The sequence below is a fragment of the Littorina saxatilis genome, linkage group LG10 (genome assembly GCF_037325665.1).
Source record: "Littorina saxatilis isolate snail1 linkage group LG10, US_GU_Lsax_2.0, whole genome shotgun sequence".
NCBI lineage: Eukaryota > Metazoa > Mollusca > Gastropoda > Littorinimorpha > Littorinidae > Littorina > Littorina saxatilis.
The window spans coordinates 35435429-35459558 of NC_090254.1; the positions used below are offsets into that span (position 1 = coordinate 35435429).

At 38.4% G+C, this 24130-nt stretch overlaps 1 protein-coding gene and 2 long non-coding RNA genes across 4 annotated transcripts; 2 read left to right on the top strand and 1 right to left on the bottom strand.

Annotated features, from left to right (window-relative positions):
• Positions 1-55: 55 nt before the first annotated feature.
• On the top strand, positions 56-8823 carry LOC138978672 (uncharacterized). Of its 2 annotated transcripts, XM_070351463.1 has the most exons (8): positions 56-197; positions 1334-1466; positions 2067-2247; positions 3363-3700; positions 4420-4518; positions 6025-6185; positions 7180-7363; positions 8051-8823. In XM_070351463.1, the coding sequence occupies exons 2-8, from the start codon at positions 1433-1435 to the stop codon at positions 8596-8598; spliced, it is 1545 nt and encodes a 514-aa protein (XP_070207564.1). In that variant the 5' UTR covers positions 56-197; positions 1334-1432; the 3' UTR covers positions 8599-8823. The 2 variants fall into 2 exon arrangements, with proteins under 2 accessions (XP_070207564.1, XP_070207565.1); XM_070351464.1 differs by lacking the exon at positions 56-197 and having other exon boundaries at positions 205-1466.
• Positions 8824-9432: 609 nt separating this feature from the next.
• LOC138978675 (uncharacterized) lies at positions 9433-14882 on the bottom strand. The gene is made up of 5 exons (XR_011459762.1): positions 14743-14882; positions 14279-14447; positions 13719-13853; positions 13241-13399; positions 9433-11569 (listed from the first exon to the last, which is right to left on the bottom strand). It is a non-coding gene; the product is annotated as an uncharacterized lncRNA (long non-coding RNA).
• A 162-nt stretch (positions 14883-15044) lies between these two features.
• On the top strand, positions 15045-17500 carry LOC138978674 (uncharacterized). The gene is made up of 3 exons (XR_011459761.1): positions 15045-15184; positions 15746-15838; positions 16529-17500. It is a non-coding gene; the product is annotated as an uncharacterized lncRNA (long non-coding RNA).
• The last annotated feature ends 6630 nt before the right edge of the window (positions 17501-24130 follow it).

The following is a 24130-nucleotide window of genomic DNA, read 5'->3' on the forward strand; positions in this document are numbered from 1 at the left end:
ATGCGCATTGGCCCCAGAAGGGAGAGAATGCAGAAAGCGAAAGTAGTATTGCACAGTGTGCATGCAAGTTGTTGCACAGCGTATATGAAAGTTGCAAGCGGTATCTTATGTGTTATGTTTCTGAATATGTGAACATGCCATGAGAAGTCATTAACACAGTCGCAGCGGTTTGATACTTTTGTAGAAATTGTAATCTGGTAGGTCACCCTCTACAACTTTTACGTTAAATGTTACTTGTTGTTCTAAACTTTACATGAAATTACAGACATACTAGGAATGGGATATTGTTAGTTACTTTCTGTTCAAAGAATTATGAATTGAGAATAGAATCGTGATCTTCAAAATTTATACAGATGCTTTTTGTCCTTGATTGGACAAAATAAAGAAGAATGTTTAGATACTCTTTTACTCTGCTTCCACAACTTGTCTTTATCAATCAATCAATATGAGGCTTATATCGCGCGTATTCCGTTTCTAAGCGCAGGGATTTATTTAAAAAAAATTTTTTTTATGCAATTTATATCGCGCACATATTCAAGGTGCAGGGATTTATTTATGCCGTGTGAGATGGAATTTTTTTACACAATACATCACGCATTCACATCGGCCAGCAGATCGCAGACAACTTCAACGTTCGTCTTGCAGCTGTCATTCAACAACGCGGAGCATGGATTGAGCACATCATCAGGGGGCCCGGTAGCTCAGTTGGTAGAGCACTGGACTTGTGATCGGAAGGTCGCAGGTTCGAATTCGGGCCGGGACGGACACGGGTCAACTTTATGTGCAGACCCAGAGACGGAAGCCATGTCCCACCCCCGTGTCATCACAATGGCACGTAAAAGACCTTGGTCATTCTGCCATAAGTGCAGGTGGCTGAATACACCTAAACACGCAGACACCTGGGTAGCGCGACTCCGTTGCTGCTAGCTTTCCACTGGGAGGAAGCGACCCGAATTTCCCAGCGATGGGACAATAAAGTAATGAAAATGAAAAAAAACAACAACAAAAAACTATTGACTCTGTGACTCTGAAAATGCATAGATTTTGATAAGATTTTGTGCATACAAATCTTTAACATTGTAGTCTATGTGGAATGAAACATGTTGTAAAATAATAATTTCTATCTCAGTTATTGCAAAACAAAATGTGAACACTTTTTATGGCCCACCCTGTACACTTTACAAAATGTTAACCCATGTGGAAAGTTTATACAATGTACTAGTATGTATAACCAAGTTTTTATGTTTGTAGCATTTTTTTTTTCTTCTGATACATCAGGGACCTATACATGGAGTATACATGTACTTCTTTTCTCTCGACCATTTGATTACAGTTGATGCCGAGAAGCAAAGAGAACACATATTCTTGTGCTTTTACCTGCTTTGGTCCTTGGTGAAAAGAAGTGAAGGATAATCAGCAGTTTTCACGGCATATGGCTTCTTCATTCAGAGAAGTTCTCTGCATTGGTAATTATTGTTCTTTCAAACTGATTCTCTGCAAGGCAGATTAAATTATACTACCTTTTATATTGTCAGAGGGTGAGAAGAATTGTGACTTTACAGAGAAACGAAAATCACAGGGTCAGCCAGGAGGCAAGACTGTCTCTGTAATCTTTGATCGGCCGAATGCTAACATGGCTAACATCATCATTGGTTAATGACTCTTGGTGTCAAATCTCATGATTGAATTGCATCTCTCAAGACTTCGGAAAGAATGCTCTCTGTTGTTCATTGATCTCTCACATTCAACATACTTTACTAATAGCCTTGTCATGAAGGGACATCTGGAGACAAGTCTCATGGTTGTTGTTGTTGTGGTTAATGGAACTAAACTGTAACATATAAATAGTTCATATTCAGATATGTTGTTGTTGATGTTGTTGTTGTGGGTGGTGGTGGTGGTGACTAATATAGCCCTGTCATGAAGGGACATAATTTAAGACAGTCTCACAGTTGTCCCCCCCCCCTTCCAACCCCCTGACTGGCAGCACTGTGTTTGCTTCAAATCTGAACTGTAGAGTTCCCATGGTCATGATTGCAGTCTGTTGTTGTTGTTGTTTTCTCCAGAGAATGTAGGCAAGGCGACACCAAAAGTTCTAGCTGAGCATTTGGTTCACGGCACCGAGTTTTCTTGGCGACGTCTTGAGGTGGTCTTCTTGTACAGAGCGTTGAAGAGCAAGCATCCCTTGTATGCCGCTGTCAGTGTGCCTAGGGCACTCAAGGCTGCTTGCTTGGCCAAAAACAATAGGTAGGTTGCAGAACTGTGGAACCCCACTTTTAAGACCCCAATTTTTTTTTCTTCTTCTGCGTTCGTGGGCTGAAACTCCCACGTACACTCGTGTTTTTTGCACGAGTGGAATTTTACGTGTATGAACGTTTTTTACCCCGCCATTTAGACATGGATTACAGGATCTTTTTCGTGCGCACTTGGTCTTGTGCTTGCGTGTACACACGGGGGTGTTCGGACACCGAGGAGAGTCTGCACACAAAGTTGACTCTGAGAAATAAATCTTGTCGCCGAACGTGGGGACGAACTCATGCTGACAGCGGCCAACTGGATACAAATCCAGCGCGCTACCGACTGAGCTACATCCCCGCCCAGACCCCCAATTTAAGACTTCCTCCATTTTTAAGACCCTGTTTTGACATGTAAGAGGTCTTTTAACCATCAGTCTTCCTACCAAGTGGACAAAACCATATGGACCTATTCATATTTTGAGATCCAACTGATCTTTTGTTCTCTGAGGACCCCCCGCGGGTAAGGGGGAAGAATTTACCCGATGCTCCCCAGCATGTCGTAAGAGGCGACTAACGGATTCTGTTTCTCCTTTTACCCTTGTTAAGTGTTTCTTGTATAGAATATAGTCCATTTTTGGAAAGATTTTAGTCAAGCAGTATGTAAGAAATGTTAAGTCCTTTGTACTGGAAACTTGCATTCTCCCAGTAAGGTAATATATTGTACTACGTTGCAAGCCCCTGGAGCAAATTTTTGATTAATGCTTTTGTGAACAAGAAACAATTGACAAGTGGCTCTATCTCCTCTCCCCCCTTTCCCTGTCGCGATATAACCTTCGTGGTTGAAAACGACGTTAAACACCAAATAAAGAAAGAAAGAAAGTCCTCTGAGGCTGGGAACAACACTGCATTAGGTCATCGTACTTGTGAACTCTTAAAAAAAAAGAATTTTTTTTTTTTAAATGATTGTTGGTGAGACAAAAAATTAAAAAGCAAAAGAGATTTTACTCACAAGACAAGGATGTCTTTTGTATTTTATTATTTGTATCAATGTTTTGTTTTACAATATCTATAATAAACTAAGCATCCTTTTTGTCTTCTCTCTTTTTTTGTTGTCTTTTTGTCTAGTACTTTCACGGGAAGCAAGCTTAAGGTTTTGGAATGGTATGCAGGGGGCCAAAAGTTGCGCTCTGCACGATGGATCCTCACCTCCACTGGGAGTCGCGTTTCCGTCATTGGAACAAACCACTGGGCCACTGATCTTGCCGTTGAAACTGACAGCAGTGAAACCACCGAGACTGAAGAAGACGGGGTTGTTGAATGTGGTTTCTACGACTGGAGTAAGATCAAGGTTGAAGGAGGGGAACAGTTCTGTTACGCCGCTATCGACTGTGGAACAGGAATCCAAGAAAACGTGGAAACTAAAGAGACCGTTCACTGCTTGTTGAAGAAAGCAGTTGAAGCCGGTGAGTGTTAGTGTGTTAATTAGAACTGTGCCACCTTATGCACAGTTTGCAATATAGTAACCAGGCAAGGCAAGGCAAAGGATTTATTCAAGAAACGTCACGGGGGTACATGAAAAAACGAAAGGAAAGAAAAAGACAGAAATGCAAACTGTTTCAACATATACATAAGCTCATTCCGATGGGAAAAAAGGATTTCATAATTCCAAAAAAATGAATGTCAGAACTAAAGCTCAGATAAACAACATTGCTCCATTTAGCTTCTTCATTTTCGACTATAATTATTGTATGTCCCATCAGAATATGTTAGAGGGGGTCAAATGTCTCAGATTGAGTCTTTTACTTCGTAGCTGAAACCTGCGAAAGAGAAGTCTAAACAAAATGTCATGGGCTGTGTGCGTGCATGTGTGTGGGTGACAGCAGTTCTACAGTGGGACTATTAATACCTGCTGTAGAAAACGCGACAGACAAAGCAGTGCATGAAGAGATCGACAAAAAATACTGGATTCGTTTTCATACGCTAGGTACGTATGCACTTAATGGTCTCGGTATGACTCAATTGTTCTCCCAATGGGCGTGCATGTACTAGTTTGTGTGTACGTGTCTGTGTGTGCGTGCATGCATTTGTGCACTTCTGTGTGTGTGTGTGTGTGTGTGTGTGTGTTTGTGTGTTTGTGTGTTGTACTGTCTTTTTACATGTATTTGGGCTTTTTTATGGACAGGAGTCCAGAGACTTGTACTGAAGGGAAGTTCCATCAAGAATGCAGAGAAAGCTAAAGCGCTGGTCGCGCGACACCCTGATTTTCTGGGATTTTCTGTCGGTAAGTGTGTTGGTGTGAACGGTTCATGAAGTAAGCGATGTGGTGTCGGTGAGCGGTGAGTGTCATCTTTGAATTGATTACCATTTTGCGTACTAATTGACAAATGTATAAGCCTATAGATGTCATGTGGATTTCAGCACATGTAAGCATACCATTATTTTACCAGAAATAAATATTTTAATATTTACAGATTTGTGTATGTCTAAACAAGTACGTACAGGTTTCTGTGACTGAGCCACTATTCTGATCACTGTCTGGTTTTTTTGTTTTTACCCCGCCATTTAGGCAGCCATATGCTGCTTTCCTGGGTTGCATGTTTGGTATTTTTGTGTTTCTATAAACCCACCGAACTCTGACATGGATTACAGGATTTTTTCTGTGCACACTTTTTTGGTCTTGTGCTTGCGTGTACACACGAAGGGGGATAAGGCACGAGCAGGTCTGCACATAATTTGACGTGGGAGATCGTAAAAATCTCCACCCTTAACCCACCGGCTGTGGCCAGGATTCGAAGCCACGATCTTCCGCTTAGGAGACTGGCGTCTTATCCTCTAGGCCATTGCACCCATCATGTCCAGATATAAAATGCGTTTAAAAAGAAAAAACAAGTCGCGTAAGACGAAATTACTACATGTAGTCAAGCTGTGGAACTCACAGAATGAAACTGAACGCACTGCATTTTTTCACAATGACCGTAGTCCGCCGCTTGTGCATAACGGAGTGAAACTGACGAGCCTGTTCAGCGCGGTAGTGGTTTTGCTGTGCTGCATAGCACGCTTTTCTGTACCTCTCTTTGTTTTAACTTTCTGAGCGTGTTTTTAATCCAAACATATCATATCTATATGTTTTTGGAATCAGGAACCGACAAGGAATAAGATGAAATTGTTTTTAAATCGATTTCGGAAATTTAATTTTGATCATAATTTTTATATTTTTAATTTTCAGAGCTTGTTTTTAATCCAAATATAACATATTTATATGTTTTTGGAATCAGGAAATGATGTAGAATAAGAACTGATGAACGTAAATTTGGATCGTTTTATATAAACAAAAATTATTACCATTTTCAGATTTTTAATGACCAAAGTCATTAATTAATTTTTAAGCCACCAAGCTGAAATGCAATACCGAAGTTCGGCCTTCGTCGAAGATTGCTTTACAAAAATTTCAATCAATTTGATTGAAAAATGAGGGTGTGACAGTGCCGCCTCAACTTTTACAAAAAGCCGGATATGACGTCATCAAAAGTATTTATCGAAAAAAATAAAAAAAACTTCCAGGGATATCATTCCCAGGAACTCTCATGTCAAATTTCATAAAGATCGGTCCAGTAGTTTGGTCTGAATCGCTCTACACACACACACACACACGCACAGACACACACACACACACAAACACACACCACGACCCTCGTCTCGATTCCCCCTCTATGTTAACACATTTAGTCAAAACTTGACTAAATGTAAAAATTGTGTTAATTAATTAATCTTGTGTTGGCATGTTCAGGTTATCATCCCGATCTAACAGAGGCGTGGAAAGCGGAAAAACTGGAGACGATGGAGGAACTGTCCAAACACCCGGCATGTGTAGCCATCGGAGAATGTGGCCTTGACCTTGTTAGAGACAAAACTAACATCGAGGAGCAGGTCAAACTTTTCAAAATACAGGTAACGGGATTCAAACCTAGGTCCTGAAATTTACGATAAAAATATGAAGAAACCAAAGAGCAAGCAACCTCCCCCCCAAACAAAAATACATGTAACAACAACTAAATAAACAAAGAAATGAAAAGAAGGCAAAAGGAAAAGAAAAGAAAAGGCAGACACCACCAGAAATATTTATGTTTAATACTGATAGAATTTTTAAATAATTTTATAAGATAAGCTTACCATCCCGAAGAAGGCAGTAACGTGCCGAAATATAAACGTAGCTAACCTGGTTACTGGTGTGTTTTCTTTTTATTTAGATTTTTTTTTTATGTCTAAACAAGTACGTATAGGTTTCTACAACTGTACATTATTCTGGGCATCTCAGCCCAGACTTTGCATCCAAAAGTACGGTAGACAGGACCCTGAAGAGTCTGTATGTTTTGTAAGTACTGTACTGAATCGGAAGGTCAAAAAAGCTGTATTCTTGAAATTGTAGGTAAATTGACAAACACAATGAAATCTAAACAACAAAATGACTGTGGGTGCGAGATGAACAAAGTTGAAAAACAAAAGAATTCTGTACTCACCAACACAAGGACAGCGTGCACACACGAATTTGAAGAAGAATCTTAAAAGGTGGAAGTCTTAAATGGGGTGAGTTGGGAAGGGATGGCTTAGGTGGGTGTCCTAAAGTGTGTGTGTGTGTGTGGGGGGCTCCAGTCTGTATCACCTAATGACCTCAGTGTGATGCTTTCACCATTTGTTTAAAACTTTACAGTTAAGACTCCCTCCTTTTTAAGACCTTGATTTTTCAGACTTTCGGTTCATAGCCTCTGTAAAATTACCCCCATTTTAAGACTCCCTCCTTTTTAAGACCTGACTTTCTCTGATTTTCGGAGGTCTCAAAAAGAAGGGAGGGGGGGGGGGGGATGGTGGGGGAGGTTCATTGTTGCCGTTCTTCTCCTCCTGGTACTCAACATTGTTGTTATGGTTATCTGATGTTTGTTGCTAGGTGGAGCTGGCGTGTCGGATTAAAAAGCCCCTCTTGGTAATGGAGCGAGGTGCACAGTCCCGTGTCCTTGACCTCTTGAAAGACTACCAAGGTCGTTTGCCTCCTGTAGCCATACGCTCAGAAACTCCAGAAAAGTGTGATTTCAACCTCTACGTACAAGAAGGCTTCTACATTGTTGTCACAGGTAAAAGGAGTGTGCACGTATGTGTGTGTGTATGTTTGTGTGTGTGTGTGTGTGTGTGAGTGGCTGTGTGTAGTCAGATTCTCCTCTTGCACCTCCTTTTTAATGCTGATGTGATAATAATCTGTAACATTGCTCAAATGCTACTAGGAGAAGGGGAGGGGGTCCTGCCGTATATAATATCCACCTTTCCCGAGTACCTACTTTTACCAGTGGCTTGGAGGGCAAACTGCCGCAATGGCGCACACATTAGCGGTTCTGATGAGAACAGATAGTGGCCATGGTGTGCTGAGAATTACGGGGCTTAATCGGTGAGCTTCGATAATATAACTGACCTTTTCATACCCATGTTTTGCCCTCCATGCATGGCTTGTGACATCAATCGAGATATATTTAACATAATAATCATTCTGCCTCAACGAACTATTTACTTTCTGTAGATCTGCATTTCTGCTGAGCAGGATATTTGGTGCAGTGAATAAGCAGCAGCTAATTATGAGTGTTATGCTACAGATGTCCCTGTAATGTTCATTTTTTAAATTGAATGATATTTATTTATGCCCCAATAGAGGCGCTAATTTGTGTTCATGAAACCTTACTCCATGGATCTGGATATTTTTCAGAGTTGAACATACATAGAATTAATTGTGTATTGTTATTGTGAAGCAAAGGATTTTTTTGTATTTGCAGGGAGAATGTTCAGGCAACTGTCATACAACCATTCCCTTTTCTTCCTCTGGCTCCGTTCAGCCAAACCCTGGCAGCGCGATTACCTCCTCGTGGCATCCAACGCCTATAACACGGAAGATAACCCACTATTCGTCGAAAAAATATCACAGCAAGATGTTGAGCGAGTCGCACAGCACGTGACGAAATCAAACTACTCTGATAAAGCAATGCACTGGTTCAATGAAAGTAAAAGCCACAAGTCAAAAACCACTCCTCTCATCATTCCAGTTTTGGCGGAGCTTCTTGCTGATGGTCTTGGAATTCCTTCTGTTGAGTTTGCACGAGTGTGTCTGGAAAACTCCAAGCGTTTTTTCCAGGTTGTGAAGAAAGCAGAGGCACAAAAGAAGGAGGAGGTAGTGAGGGAAAAGGGTTGGGAGCAGACTATGTTTTGGCTTCCGCTATCAGTGTCCTTGGCGGCAGCGTACGGTAGTGTGCGCTTTGTGGGTCAGTATTTTATGACTCTCCATGACTGGTTTGGCAACTTCACGGAGACAGCTATTGAGATGTAAGATAACAGAATCAGATGTGTTGATTCTACTTGCTTGATACATTTTACTTGTTGGAAAGAACTGAGCTTCCTTCCTTTCTGTGAAAAGTGTTTTTTTCTGTTTAAAGGTTGTGGGAGAGAAGGTATGAAGATGGATTGCACCTGGTGACATACTTTGCAGATATGTGTATGCCTCTAAGCTCCACCATTTGTGAACTGTGTGTGTGTGTGTGTGTGTGTGTGTGTGTGTGTGTGTGTGTGTGTGTGTGTGTGTGTGTGTGTGTGTGTGTGTGTGTGTGTGTGTGTGTGTGTGTGTGTATGTGTGTGTATGTGAGTGTGTTAGTGTGTGTGAGTGAGAGAGAGAGAGAGAGAGATAGACAGAGATAGTGAGATAGAGAAAGAGAGAGACAGAGATAGAGTGAGATAGAGAACGAGAGAGAGATGGAGAGAGAGAGAGAGAGAGAGAGAGAGAGAGAGAGAGAGAGAGAGAGAGAGAGAGAGAGAGAGAGAGAGAGAGAGAGAGGAGAGAGAGAGAGAGAAAACAAGAACATATCTTTATTTAACGAGGGTACTAATAGAGTAAGCAGTGATCTGCTTTTTTTCCCAGATAGCATGCTAACGTTAAATTAACGTTAAATTAACGTTCGCGGTAAACGTTACATTAACGTAAAAAGTTAACGTTACATTAACGTTACTTTGCTCATCTGGTTAACGTTAATGTAACGTTAACTTTTTACGTTAGTTTAACGTTAGTTTTACCAAAAACTAACCATAAAATAACGTAAAATTAACGTTAATTTTACGTTAACCTCTAACGTAAAAATAACTAAAAACAAACCAAAACAAAACCATAATATAACCGTTAGATTAACGTTTATTTAACGTTTTTTTAACGTTTGCATGCAAACATAAAATTAACCAAAACAAAACCATAATCAAACGTTTTCATGCAAACGTTAAATTAACGTTCACATGCCAACGTTAAATTAACGTTCACATGCAAACGTTAAATTTACGTTCTCCTGAAAACATTAAAATAACATTTGCAAATACAAATTTGAATTAATGCACAGAAAATTCAAGATCACAAATTTTATTTAAAATTTAAATTGTTGGGGTCTTTAACAATTCAATATGTGAATACTAATTTGATAACAGTAACACTTTTAAAATGTTGAACAATGCAAACTAAATTCCTTCAATTGCTAAAACATGAAAATGTGAACTAAAAAAATATTACAACACATTTTTCAGTCTCAGTAAAATACCACAGCATAGTATTATCAATCGGGCAGGCAAAAATTATATGTAGACTTAATCTCATTGAAGCAATGCTACATTGACTAATAATAGTCTGAACTTGATAAAAAAAAAAATCATCAGAAGGCGATAACAGGATCAGCAATTAAGAATTTCAATCACAATGCTGGTATGGGTTCATCAAGGTAAATACCATAGGGCTGTGCAAACTCATTATCGACAGCGATCATTGTTAATGACAAAATCAGAGATGAAAACAATACAAATTATTTGCACAATCACTAGGGACATCCAGATTCAACCTTCGTCAGACGAACATTCGTCGGTGGTGGGGATTTCCTTTCTATTTTTAACTTTGTGCCTCAATGCGCATGCGCTCGGGTTTTCGCGCCCACCACGGCTTGCCGAAGACCGGGATCTGCGTGGTGAAAAAGGCGTGTTTGACGAACCTTAATCAGCAATCTTCGCGAGTACTTTTAGTCCTTTTCATAATGTTAAAAATATGTTTTATGTGCGCAGTGTTAAAGTTTGATATCTTTACGACGCTTCTGTGGACTGTGCATCTGTAAACTGTTCATTTTGGAGGCCTAGTGCATGAACACGGATACCCACACAAAACTCAGAACTTGAGTCAACGGGCGACATATCCTGCCAATTATCTCCCTTGATCTCTCTTGCACAAGACACTTGTTTCCACTAGGCCTATTTTGTTTTAGAGTTGGGAGATTTTACAGGAATGAATCTAAAAATCGAAAAAAATTGTCAGTGTTGCGTGTGTACCCAGCATATTCAGATGTCTGGAATATTCCGATAAAAAAGACTCGTCATATATAACGCTACTCGTCACGTCATCACTGTTTCGAAAAACAGACGAACGCGCACGAAGAATTTCGCGTAGATCTGGACCGAAATTGGAAAGTGGTGACCGTGACGGGATGTGACGTCACCACTTCAACAAACTCGCGAAGATCGGAACTCACGAACTTTTGACGAAGGCAAACCTGGATGTCTCTAGTAATACAAGCAAGTCAGTAGCACAAAATATGAGAAACGAAGGGATGTAAGCGCTATTAATGCATACACGTGCGACATGCATGTAAAGTCTTTTGTTCATTCAAAAGCGTGTTATTCTCACAGGTGCCAAGAAAATTGCTTCCACATAATCTCACTTACTCTTGTTGCACATGTCAAATAGCAGAGCAATTACGTCCCTTTGTTTCTCAGATATTAAAATAGCGCTCTGCTTCATTTCATTAAAATTCTTGCTATCACAAAAGATATTAACATATTTTGTGGAGTAGCTAGATGAAAAACAATCATCGATGAATAAAAATTAACAAGCAGCAAGACTGCAAGTTTTCTGCTCCACTTTGCCAAACGTGTGTGCACAGTGAATATTTGTTTATGAACTGTTGGTGTTAGTCCTGAATGATGGCACCCATGTAAATGAGGCTTGATGCCGGGCTGCTTTGCAAACACAGCATTCAGAAGCTGTGGGTCAGCAAAGGTGTTGAATCTTGTTAGTGAGATGGCGCGCAATGATGTCCTGTAGCACTGGCAGCTGCCTGCACTCGCTCTTTGACGCTGGTCAAACTTCTGGTCGTAGGTGAAGTCCACCTCACAGAATATGATGATGGTAATGGTGAGGGAGTAGTTCAACTTCTGCTTGAACTATGTGGCCAGGCCCAGCTCCCTGACTTTGAAGTGGTCATAATCTTATGCAGGATACCAACCTGGGATAGAGAAGGAAAAATGGTTCTTAGTCAATGGCTGGGATTACAAACTAAATCACACACGGTCCTTAGTCAATGGCTGGGATTACAAACTAAATCACACACACACACACTAACACCAACACACACTAACAGACACATACACTGACACAAATATACACTTACAAACACACATCTTTCTTTCTTTCTTTATTTGGTGTTTAACGTCGTTTTCAACCACGGAGGTTATATCGCGACGGGGAAAGGGGGGGAGATGGGATAGAGCCACTTGTCAATTGTTTCTTGTTCACAAAAGCACTAATCAAAAAATTGCTTCAGGGGCTTGCAACGTAGTACAACAAACACACATTCACACACATTAGCAGTAACAAACACATACAATACATGTACTAAGAAACACACCAATGTATACACACACAGACACACACACACACACAGGCACACACACACACAGGCACACAAGCGCACACACACACACACACACAGGCGCAAGTCCACATATGCAAAATCAAAAGTCTCAGCCCAATTTGTAACAACAGAGAAAGAAACAGAGAGAAAGAGAGAGAGAGAGATTGTGTGTGTTGCAAGCATTACACAACTGATATTGAAATTAAGCACCACAGAAAACAAGAAGAGCAAACGCTCGATCGAGTCACTTTCGCAGTTCTGAATATTATATGAGGCATCAGATGGACAGGAAGAAATTGCTATTCACAACACAATGCATTCCTGAAGAATGAGATTGCATGGATCGAGCAACAAAATATTTACCTTGGCATTAAAAATACTCTCATTAATCTCACATAAACAAACCCCATTAATAACTTAATTCACATAAACTAGCATCATTAATTTTTTTTCGAAGCAATCATATTAACAGTAGACACACTAACATTTGTTACTCTTAGAGCTGTGTCACTTTTATAGTTTACGAGAAAAGCCCAACGTTAAGTTGTGTGTTGACGAACAGGAAAGGCTAGTTATCTCCCCTGTGTTTCCGATAACGTTTGTAAAAAGCTACAGATGTAAATAATTTGATGTAAAGAATAATCCTATAAAGTTTGAATCAAATCCGATGAATAGTTTCAGAGATATGATATTTCAATTTTTTTCCTTCAAGACATACCTGTGACCTTGAAAAAGGTCAAAGGTCACCAAAGCAGACGTCAAAGTGTAGAGGTCACTGGGAGTCACGTTCACATAAAATTTGAGCCCGGTCACTTTTATAGTTTCCGAGAAAAGCCCAACGTTAAGTTGTGTGTTGCCGAACAGAAAAGGCTAGTTATCTCCCTTGTTTTTCTGATAACGTTCGTAAAAGGCTACAGATGTAAAAACTTTGATCTAAAGAATAATCCTACAAAGTTTCAATCACATCCGATGAACTTTGTCAAAGATATAAAATGTCTAATTTTTCCTTTGACGCTGACCTGTGACCTTGAAAAAGGTCAAAGGTCAACGAAACCATCGTTAAAGTGTAGAGGTCATTGGAGGTCACGACTAAACACAAAATATGAGCCCGATCGCTTTGATAGTTTCCGAGAAAAGTCCAACGTTAAGGTGGTGTCTACGGACGGACGGACGGCCGGACAGACTAACACTGACCGATTACATAGAGTCACTTTTTCTCAAGTGACTCAAAAAAGACGACACTGATTTAAACAATTCACTTACTGGTCAACAGTGTGAACTTTCAGCACAGACAACGGAAACTTCGATGTTTTTTCCCTCTTCCGATTGAATAATTTTGGTACAATCATCTGTCATCAATGAACTCATCAGTCTTCCCACCAGTCCAGACACCTCCCCACCAATTGCAGACTTGCTTGTTATCTGAGCGAATAAAAATCAATATAAATACATGTGCACAGGAATGAGAACAAGGATTCTCAGTTATCACAAAAACAAACAAGCACAGAATGACAACATGTTTTCCTAAATGTTATTAAAAACAGAAAAGTTCATCATACCAGTCCATCACTGAAACAGAAACGGTTGATATTGAATTTATGAGTGTGTGTGTGTGTGTGTGTGTGTGTGTGTGTGTGTGTGTGTGTGTGTGTGTGTGTGTGTGTGTGTGGGTGGGGGGGGGTCTGTTACAAGCAATAAACAACTGACAACAATAATTATACATGTACCAAATTGTACTCACTGTTTTCAAAGCTGATAATTGTAAACCTTGATGGGTTGTCCCCTTCCAACTGCATGCTTTGGTACAGCCATCCTTCAGACTGTGGCCCCCTCCCATTGCCACCCCCATCTCCGATTGTAGACAGGATTTTTTCATCTGAAAGAAATAATGTCCAATTAATACGAATTTGCACAAAGGACTGGAAACAGAATTGTAAGTAATTCTGATTTAACCAACAAATGTACAAAAGCACAATGATAGATTATTTTCCCTAATATGTTCCAACTGACAGTTGAGTAATTACAGGTCACCAGAAAGGTCCACCACTGAAACAGGAACAGTTCAAATTGGAGTTTGTGTGTGTGTGTGTGTGTGTATATGTGGAAAGGGGTGGGGTGGGGTGGGGGATGCGTGTGTACATGTGTGTGTGTGTGTATATGTGGAAAGGGGTGGGGTGGGGTGGGGGATGCGTGTGTACATGTGACTGTATGTTTTGCAAGCATTACACAACTGATTATAATAATTATACAACAAATTGTTCTGTCAGTTACATTGAAAACTCATTTAAAAAAAACACTTACTGTTTTCCAATGCAAACCTTCAGCTTGTTGAAGAATGGAAACTGGTTTTGCTTTTTACCATCCAAATGCGATGAACGGCCATGCCATCAATCGGCTCACTTTTTTTTTGACCAGTTAAGGCACCTCCCCACCAAATGCAGACAGTTTTTTTTGTGGTATAACTATAAATCTGAAAGAATAAAAGCTATTTATTATGCACAACAGAATCATAAAAGGAATAGATTCTTAGTTCAAATCACCATTTCAGGCAACAACAACAATAAAGAAAAACAGCAAACACCTAAACACACACACACACGGTGACACACACACAGTGACACACACACACACACACAAACACACACACACATAAGAAACAAACACACTTTTTAGTCTTATATTCCAAGAAAAATACATAATAAAAAAGAAAAAGTCTCAATAATTAGCAAATCTATATCTTCCAAGTTCACTGAGGCAATACTCACTCAAAGTTTGTAAAACTCTTGAAACCAGTCCAGTAATTATGTCTTGCGCCTTCGGTCTTAGTATTGGACTGTCCAGTCTGGTTCGTTTCTGTTGGTGTATCACATAGTGCTCTTGCAACTGCCAGTTTTCAATCTTCCCAACGCATTTGTTGACAACGTGCCGTTACGTCCAAGTTCGATAACTAGGAACGAAAATTCTGAGTGACCTCCCTTGATCGCCAAGGGACAGTACTCTCAGTCTCAACCTTTCACAGTGGAATCGAAATTAAAAAAAGTTTCTGTAACAGTTTTTAAAACGCTAGCAACTTCAAAGCCAGTGTGACTGCTGACACATGTATAAGATAACATGCTACACTTCAGCATATATCAGGACTAATAGTAATACAGATCTTGTGACGCTGAGGCGAATGGCAAATGGAACTTTCAGCAGGAAGAAATTCAGGTAATGTTGAACTGTGCTGTTGTAAATTCATAGTTCACGATCCGTTGGCATTGTGATTGTTGACTTATTTTTCATACGAGTCACAAATATCAAAGCAATATCATGCATAACGATTGGAAAGGTGGATTTCTCTCTCTTTCTTTCCTGCCTTCTGTCTCTTTCTCAGTTTCAGTCTCTCTCTCTGTCTTTGTCTGTCTGTTACTCTCTCTCTCTCAATCTGAGACTTTCTCTCTCTCTCAATCTGATACTTTCCACACATGTGCACGCAGGGCACTTACTGTTCAATCTTACAGCTTCAGGTCAAATGCATAACTGTACAGTAAATAAGAGATCTCAGGAGAGGCATGGGGAGTTATTTTCGAAAATGATCTATTCAAAGACACTTAAAAATAAAAGTTAAATTTTTAAAACAAGGTTTGATTGACAACTGCTCTCTCCCCTCCCCCCACTCTATTCCCACTCTCTATCTCTCTGTCTTCATTAACAAGTAAAGATTTGAGTGTGTTTAGACTATTGTAATTAATGCAATTCACACATCAATGCTTTCAATTTTCATTGCAGGGTGGGAGGAATTACCATGAGGATGGAACAGAAAGCATTCACAGGGATGTAAACTACAAGGTACAACCCCGACATTCTGGCTGTTGAGGCCAAGTAAGTGTGTGTCACTGTGTGTGTGTGTGTGTGTGTGTGTGTGTGTTTGCAGGTAAAATCCTTGTTTAACGCTAAGATGAATCAGAATGTTCCAGCAGTCATATTATTATATTTATAACAGAAAATCATATTTGAGAGAAGGCAGTGTTATTGTCAGGCCTCAGCCTAGGGTCATTGATACATGCTGATATTATATGACGCATTGTTCTAATCCTTGGCTGGTCGGCCATCACATCATTTCGGCATGTTGGAGGTCTTCCGACAGAACAATTTGTTGTAGCTGGGACATCTTTACCTATGCATATTTTTAGTCAAGGTCCAACTGACATTCTATTGTCTTAGTCTGGGGAAAATTTTGTTGGAAGGTGTTCTGTGTGAGTGTGTGTGGGTGGGGTGGGGGTGTAGGTGGACGGGTTGGTAGGGCTGTTATCCGTGCCAGGCAGCATTGACATAGAGCATTTCATTCAAACACACAATGATGCTATCAAAGTTAGCAAATTCACAGAAGTAAATTCAACAATATTGGCATAATGCAAAGACAATTTAAACCTTATTTACCTTCAGTTCTATGTTCAGCAAAGAACAGCAAAGAACACCAACAAAGAAGACATAATTATAGTGTTTACACTGAAGTTCTGAAATAACACTGAATTCTTTGTTTTAAGATTGTTGCATTCTTTGTCTTTGCAGGTGTCATAGCATGTGGAGCAGATCTTCAAAGTCGCCTATTGCAGACATGTCATCGTCTGCACTGGTTGTATCAACAACTTTTTCCATGGCTACTGCTGCAGATTTTACAAATATATCGTCTGCTGCAAATTCAACAACTTCTTTGTCTGCTGGTGCTGCAAACTTAACAACTTCTGTGTCTGCTCCTGTTTAAAATTCAACAATTCTTGTTGTCTGGAGCTGCTGCAAAGTGAATGACTTCTTTGTTTGCTGCTGCAGATTTAACAAGTATATCGTCTGCTGCAAATTCAAGAACTTTTTTTGTCTGCCGCTGCTCCTGCTGCAAACTTAACAACTTCTGTGTCTGCTCCTGCTTAAAACTCAACAATTCTTGTTGTCTGGAGCTGCTGCAAAGTGAATGACTTCTTTGTGTGCTGCTGCAGATTTAACAAATATATCGTCTGCTGTAAATTCAACAACTTCTTTGTCTGCTGCAGATACTACACATTCAACAACTTCTGTGTCTGCTCCTGCTTCAAATTCAACAATTCTTTTTATCTGCTGCTGCAAAGTGAGCGACTTCTTCCTCTGCTGGTGGTGTTGCAAATAACCTCATATTTCCTTGTCTCTTCTGGCATCATTTCAGATGTATAATATATATCTGCAAAGACTTTTTTAAACCCAAAAGATGGAATAGAATTGGTAAATTTCTAGGTACAGAACCTAAAAGTGTGATATATCCAAACTCACTTCTAGAAACTTTAGAACTGATTCAACTTTTGACATTTTCATCATGGTTGTGTATTTTTTATTTTTTATATTGTGGAAATATCAGGGAATGATGAATAAATGTTTAGAACATATTCTCAAAACATGTTTCTAATGGTTTTATTTATTTGTCTTTTGTTTTGTTTTATGTTAGCATGTACACTGTTTGGCTCAAAATATGAGACCTGGCCAGTACCATCCTTCCAATGAGACAGAGATCAAAAATCAACAGCCTGCATGCTCTCCGGATTAAGTAATACAACAAGATAAAATAGCGTTAGCTGCAAAGTTAACCATTCTCACCAAAAACCTTTTTCAAACTTTGATTTGTTGGTGTTTGCTTGTCTTTTTTTAACACGGTTTTAGCTACATATATAACAAACACTACAACAACAGCAGACAGAAAAGATTATGGGAAATGCATCTTCAAATAAGAAAAAAAAATTACAAAGCAAAAAAAAAATTTAAATACAATTATTTTCCTTATGATTTGTTTGATTATGTTTTTGGGGGTTCTTTTTAATGTTAGCACTCAACGTGAAAAATACATTCAAACAGCAGTTGTATTATACTTTTATTTTGGTCAAATTGACATTAGCGGTAAACGTTAAATTAACGTTAATTTAACGTTATATTATGGTTTTATTTTGGTTAAATTAACGTTTAATGTTAACGTTAATTTAACGTTTATCTTGATGAGTAAACTAACCTAAATCTAACGTTAATTTAAGGTTCGCCATAAAACGTGAAAGAAACGTAGCCATAAAGCATAAAACTAACGTTAATTTAACGTTACATTATGTTTTTTTTTAATTTGTTTTTTTTTTAACAAATACATTTTTTTGAAAGGTTTGTTTTTGATATATATGTCAATTAAAAAAAAATTATATTTAAAAAAAAAAAAAAATTTTTGACATTTAAAAAAAAAAAGTTTCTTGTTCAAGTTGTTGCCACCACAACAATAACTTTTTTTTTTTTTTTTTTTTTTTTTGATTTTGCTTTGATTTTGAACGGTTATGTGTCAACGTTTATTTAACGTTTTTTTTAACGTTTCAGTGCAAACCGTTTTTTAATTGTTTTCGGGCAAACGTTAAATTAACGTTTGAAATTGGTTTGATTTTGAACGGTTATGTGTCAACGTTTATTTAACGTTTTTTTAACGTTTCAGTGCAAACCGTTTTTTAATTGTTTTCGACCAAACGTTAAATTAACGTTTAAATATGGTTTGATATTGAACGGTTATGTGCTAACGTTTATTTAACGTTATTTTAACGTTTCAATGCAAACCGTTTTATATTGGTTTTCAGGCAAACGTTAAATTAACGTTAAAAAATGGTTTGATATTGAACGGTTATGTGTCAACGTTTATTTAACGTTATTTTAACGTTTCAATGCAAACCGTTTTATATTGGTTTTCAGGCAAACGTTAAATTAACGTTTAAAAAAGGTTTGCCATGAAAACGGTTTGCTTGTTAACGTTAATTTAACGTTAATTTAACGTTTGCTTTATAACCGTTTTTCTGCTAACGTTAATTTAACGTTGATTTAACGTTTAATGCTAACCGTAAACCAAAATCTAACCATGCAAACGTTAAATTAACGTTAAATTAACGTTAGCATGCTATCAGGGTTACATCTGACCCTATAGAGGGACTAGTCTAAAAAGTCTTGTGAGTAACAAGGAGATTTATGTGAAATCGGTATTCCCCTGCTATAACCTTATGAATATTTATGAGTAGCACATGGACCAATCCCTGTGTAATGCCAGAGAAAGTTCCAGCTAGCTTAGCATGGATGATTTCCCCTTGACCTCGTTAGGTCACTCTCTTCTTTGTCTCGCTACAGACAACATCACTTTTGCTCTGTCTTTACCCTTGTCTTATCTTTCGTCCTTTCACTCCCACCCATCCCTATGTTTCAGGTATTTTTTTTTCCATGTTGCAATGCCAATTTTGCCCTTGTCATGATGTAATTATATTGCAAGCCATTATTGATGTCATTTCGCTGATTAAATTTTTTATTTTACTTGTACTTTTAGTTCCTGTCACTGGAATGAGTTAGCCTCTAACAGAGTGGTTGTTCATGCCATAATTTTGCCCCTGGTTTATTACATTACAGGCCCTTATTAGCTCCTATTCACTTTTGATAATGAAAGTTTTTATTCTGCATGCTGTCAGGGTGTGCTGGCACCACCGTTAGAGCTTCAATGCAGTACCATTATTGCTTGGTCTGGAACCGAAACTTAAGCTATAGTCCACAGTTGCACCAGGACCCAGACTACTTCCTTTTCGCACTGAGCGGTTTTTGGGCTGAGCAGCCGGCGACTGTGGCATCTGGCATAAACATATCTCCAAAATAATTCTTTAAAACAATGAAAGCTAACGTTTCTGCCAAATAATTATTTTTCTTTGCGGAACAACCCCAAAAACCTTTATGGGCTATAGATTTTATAATGAAATTTAATTGTTGGTTGCGGAACAGCCCCAAAAGCTTTATGGACTCTCTAGATTTTACAATGAAATTTAATTGTTGGATTCCATAAGAATCCCCAACTAAATTAATTAACAGGTTTGGTAATTAACTACCTATTCTTGAAAAACATTAGTAAGGTAAAGTAATGACAGAATTTAATAAAATAATTGTCACTTCGATGGCCTACTGCAGCAACACCACACATTTGGTTGTTTTTTGCTTGAATGTTAATTGTGTGGCCTGTGTTTCATCTGCCTTGTCTTCACTGATTACACATAAAATGAGAGAGAGAGGGAGAGAGAGAGAGAGAGATGATGAGACTTTGTTTTACAAGGATAGAGGTTTAGGCTACGCCGCCTTTTCTTACAACCTAGCTGTCCTTACATCTAGATACTGTAATATATATTTTTAATAAATGACAAACGAGAGAGAGAGAGAGAGAGAGAGAGAGAGAGAGAGAGAGAGAGAGAGAGAGAATCACCTGTTTTTGGCTCACGTAAGTGTAGCCTATGCGATGATAAACTTTGTCTGTCTGTGCGTGCGTGCGTGTGTGTGTGTGTGTGTGATAGAAACTTTAACATTTCCGAGTCGATTACGTCTCGGTCAAAATTGTTTGACGTGTGTGATAGAAACTATTTGAAGACGTCACATTATGACGTAAGAGGGTTAGACGTCACGCAAAGGAATTACTGAAAGTCTCGGTCATTGTTATTGTGAGCGGGCCGAGACTAGTTGGCAGATCCAGGGTCTCGCTTTCTTGCACAGTTTCACCTATGCTTACTGTGTGTGTGTGTGTGTGTGTGTATGTGTGACGGAGTGATTGAGTTTGTGTTACTGTTTGTCGATTTCTTACGTGAGCCTTGAAGGCTTCGCCTCTTGTATGTACATGTATATGAAATAAGTATACATGTACAACTGAAAAGAGGCACAAAGACCAGACTGAAGCTGCTGATTTTATTTTTACAGAGTTTTAACAAAGCAGCAACAAGTAATACAAATGGTACATGTACCTAATTAAAATAAGAAAACTTAAAAGGAAAGAGCAACATAGATGTCCCATTACAATTTTTGTTTGCAAAGTTGATCAAAAGTCATACAAATAATACAATGTCAGTGATTTTGATTACTTATTTGTTCATGACATATTGACAGTGTTCCATTTTTATGCTAATTAAGCATTCACTTTATACATGCATCTAAAAGAGCATTTTCCAATAGTCAACACATTACCAAACAAATGTGATTTGTGCATCCATTTCCAAACAGGTTTTACAGTAAAATGACTACAATAGACAATTTCTGGAAATAACTCTGTTACGAGTTTCATGGGCTGTGGGACTTAGGTTGTGCCGAATGAATCAGAGTAAAAGCTTATAAACATGGCAGCTTTGAATTTTGAGCTTGAATGCGCATTTTTTTTAAAGAAGAAAAAAAAGGTTTATATGGTGAACTTTTCCATTTATACCCACTCTATATCATAGATGAGTTTTCTAATGAACACGTGCATCGAAGGATCATTATTCAATTTGCTGCTAACTTCATGCCTCCACTGATTAGTGTCAGTGTTGATGAGCTATATTTAGCCACATGATCAAAACTTGCCCCAGCTTCTCGAGGCGTATCTCTTCCACTGTCCAGATATAAAAACCCAACAGAGTTACAAGAAATGAAGAAATTTGGTATCGCACCAATTTTTTTTCTGAAGTGAATTTCGTCAATTTACATTTTCTAAAAACATGAATTGTTTATTTTAATAAGACTTTATACTGCACCCAAGGGTGATTATAAATGTCATGTGCCACAGTAGAGAAGGGATCATTTTCAAATCAAATGTGCAGACTGCTGTTACAGTGCTCACTCAAATATTAATTTTCTGTGACAGGTTTACTACTACAATACGGTAAGCATAGTGCTATGATAAAACTCTTGTCAGACACAAGATTCTCAAAACCTTTTGTACAGACTGAACTACAGTATTATATCTAAGACTACTTTTGAGAAATGACCTCTGCACACAATGGATGATTACATAGAGACTGTAAAGAAACAGATATTAGATAAAAAAAAAAAATATATATATATAACCTTGAGATATGCAGTTTTGCAAAAAAACACCCGTGAGATGTTTTTCTTCTTTCAATTTTGACTTTGTGACCAAACTCACATCTGTTGCCTGCATATTCAAATGTTTCTCTTACTTTTAAGTTGTAGAAATAAAATATGAAAACCAGAAAGAGGCTAATGTAAAATGAGTACAAGAACTGAATCATTGCTAAAGTATATATATATCAATGCTACTACACATCATAATTGTACTTACACAGGTTATACATGAGCAAACAATAGGGAACAGTGTGCATGACCAAAAGTGTCATGAAAGTGAATTAATTTATCAATCATGTTTTCAGATTGCTTCATGTGAATTATGCATGTAAATACATGTACAGTTTAATCTTTTATCTGATCAGAAAAAAGCCTTAAAAAAAAAGCTTTTGTAAAGACTGTCCCGCCAGGTACACTTTCAGCTAAGTAAACTTTTCTTCAAGGCACAGTCCTTCCCATGTAAATAATTTGGCTGATCATCTCAGATCTGTCCAAGTTTTTACATGCGATAAAGCCATCCCTCCACTTAAAAACATACCAAAATCCAACTGCCTGGAGCTTCAAGTAAAGGGTGGAGATTTTTTTTATGAATATTGACACTAATGGCATGTTACAAAATTAATTCATAAAAAATGCCCACCCTGCACAGAAAACAGCAATGAGCGCTTTTGCTGCTAGCCCTGCTTACCTCCCCTGGCGCGAGCGCTAGAGGACACGGGTGAAAAATCGCTTCTTTGCGATGTGTAAATCTGTACTTTTCTATTCTATTCTGCAGCTTAGGTAACTGCGCATATAAGTCTTCATTGTTTTTTCAATTTGTTGTGTCGAGGTATGTCCGAATCATATGCTACCCATATTTTACACATGGCGCAGTTACCTAAGCTGCAGAAATTAAATAGAAAAGTACCGATTTACACATCGCAAAGAAGCAATTTTTCACCCGTGTCCTCTAGCGCTCGCGCCAGGGAGGTAAGACGGCTTCTCTCCCTTGGGCCAAGGGAGGTGACCAATGCTAGCAGCAAAACCGCTCATTAAGGCTGCTGAATGTTGGTGTCACGTCCAAATGGAGGGATATTGTTATCCCACGTAAAAGCCTGGCCAAATCTGAGATGGTGAACCCAATTGTTTGCACGGGAAGTGTATTTCCGTCCCTTGCAAAAGTTTCCTAACGACATATATTGTTTTAGCTTTTGTTAACAACTAAGGCCTCTTAATTATAAAGTATGAGTGCATGGATGGGCCTTTTGACAATCACTCATATATATTTTTTTTAGGAAACATCTGTTTTATTTATAATCATCAATACACTTACTTCGCTGAAAAATAGCTGTTACATTTCTCTACAGCATATGTGGGTTGGATAAGCAGCAATTCAAACCTCCACCTATAAAACCAGCTGAAATACATATAAATAAAAAGAAGACACGCCAGTAACCAGGTAAGGTACTTGTTTTGATCAAGATTTCGGCAGATAAACTGTTCTCATTGGTTGACTCCAGCCGTAAGATCATTTTATGATACAACAAAAACACTGAAAAACATTCTGCATCTGCAGTTTCTGACTGCCATTACAGCCGAAGGCGAACAGTCTTCATTCAACTGACATGCATGAGCTGAGAACTGTCATGTTGCTATGTTCAGTAAAAACAACTTGGGCTATAAAGAGCGACAAGGAAACAAACAAAGAAGCAATTTCAAGTTGTTGTTTTTCTCTTGCTTTTAAATCTTTACAATATCTGTTTAAATCCTTCAAACATACAAGCATAGACATATAATCTAAATATAGATACCTGATACAAGAAATCATAGTAATGTTAACGTCGTTCTATTGATCTTTAAAGTACATTGTATACTAAAAAGATAAACAATAGACACAAAATAATGAAGCATGATCCAATTGCTTGTGATGTTGCCTCTTTGAAGATGGCAGGATTCAAAGAACTGTTCGTTTTGTCTATAATCAAACCTTCCATTGAAGTTAAACATGAAGACATGTAAATCAGTATCACATCAAGGCTAAAACATTTACTTCTCATAACTCGGACAAAATTAGAAAATAAAAACTGTGTTTTATTCCCTATAAATATGACATCATTGCCGTTATATCCCGGGGTAATCATGCAGGCACCAACAACAACATCTGGTATGGCCCTTCGTGGTCGGCTGGGCGTTAAGCAAACAAACAAACAAACAACAAAATCTGGACTGAATGGATCTCAAAACAAACATGTGCTCACAGTTCGTGAAATAGTCCTAACATGGCTGAAACAATTTTAGTTT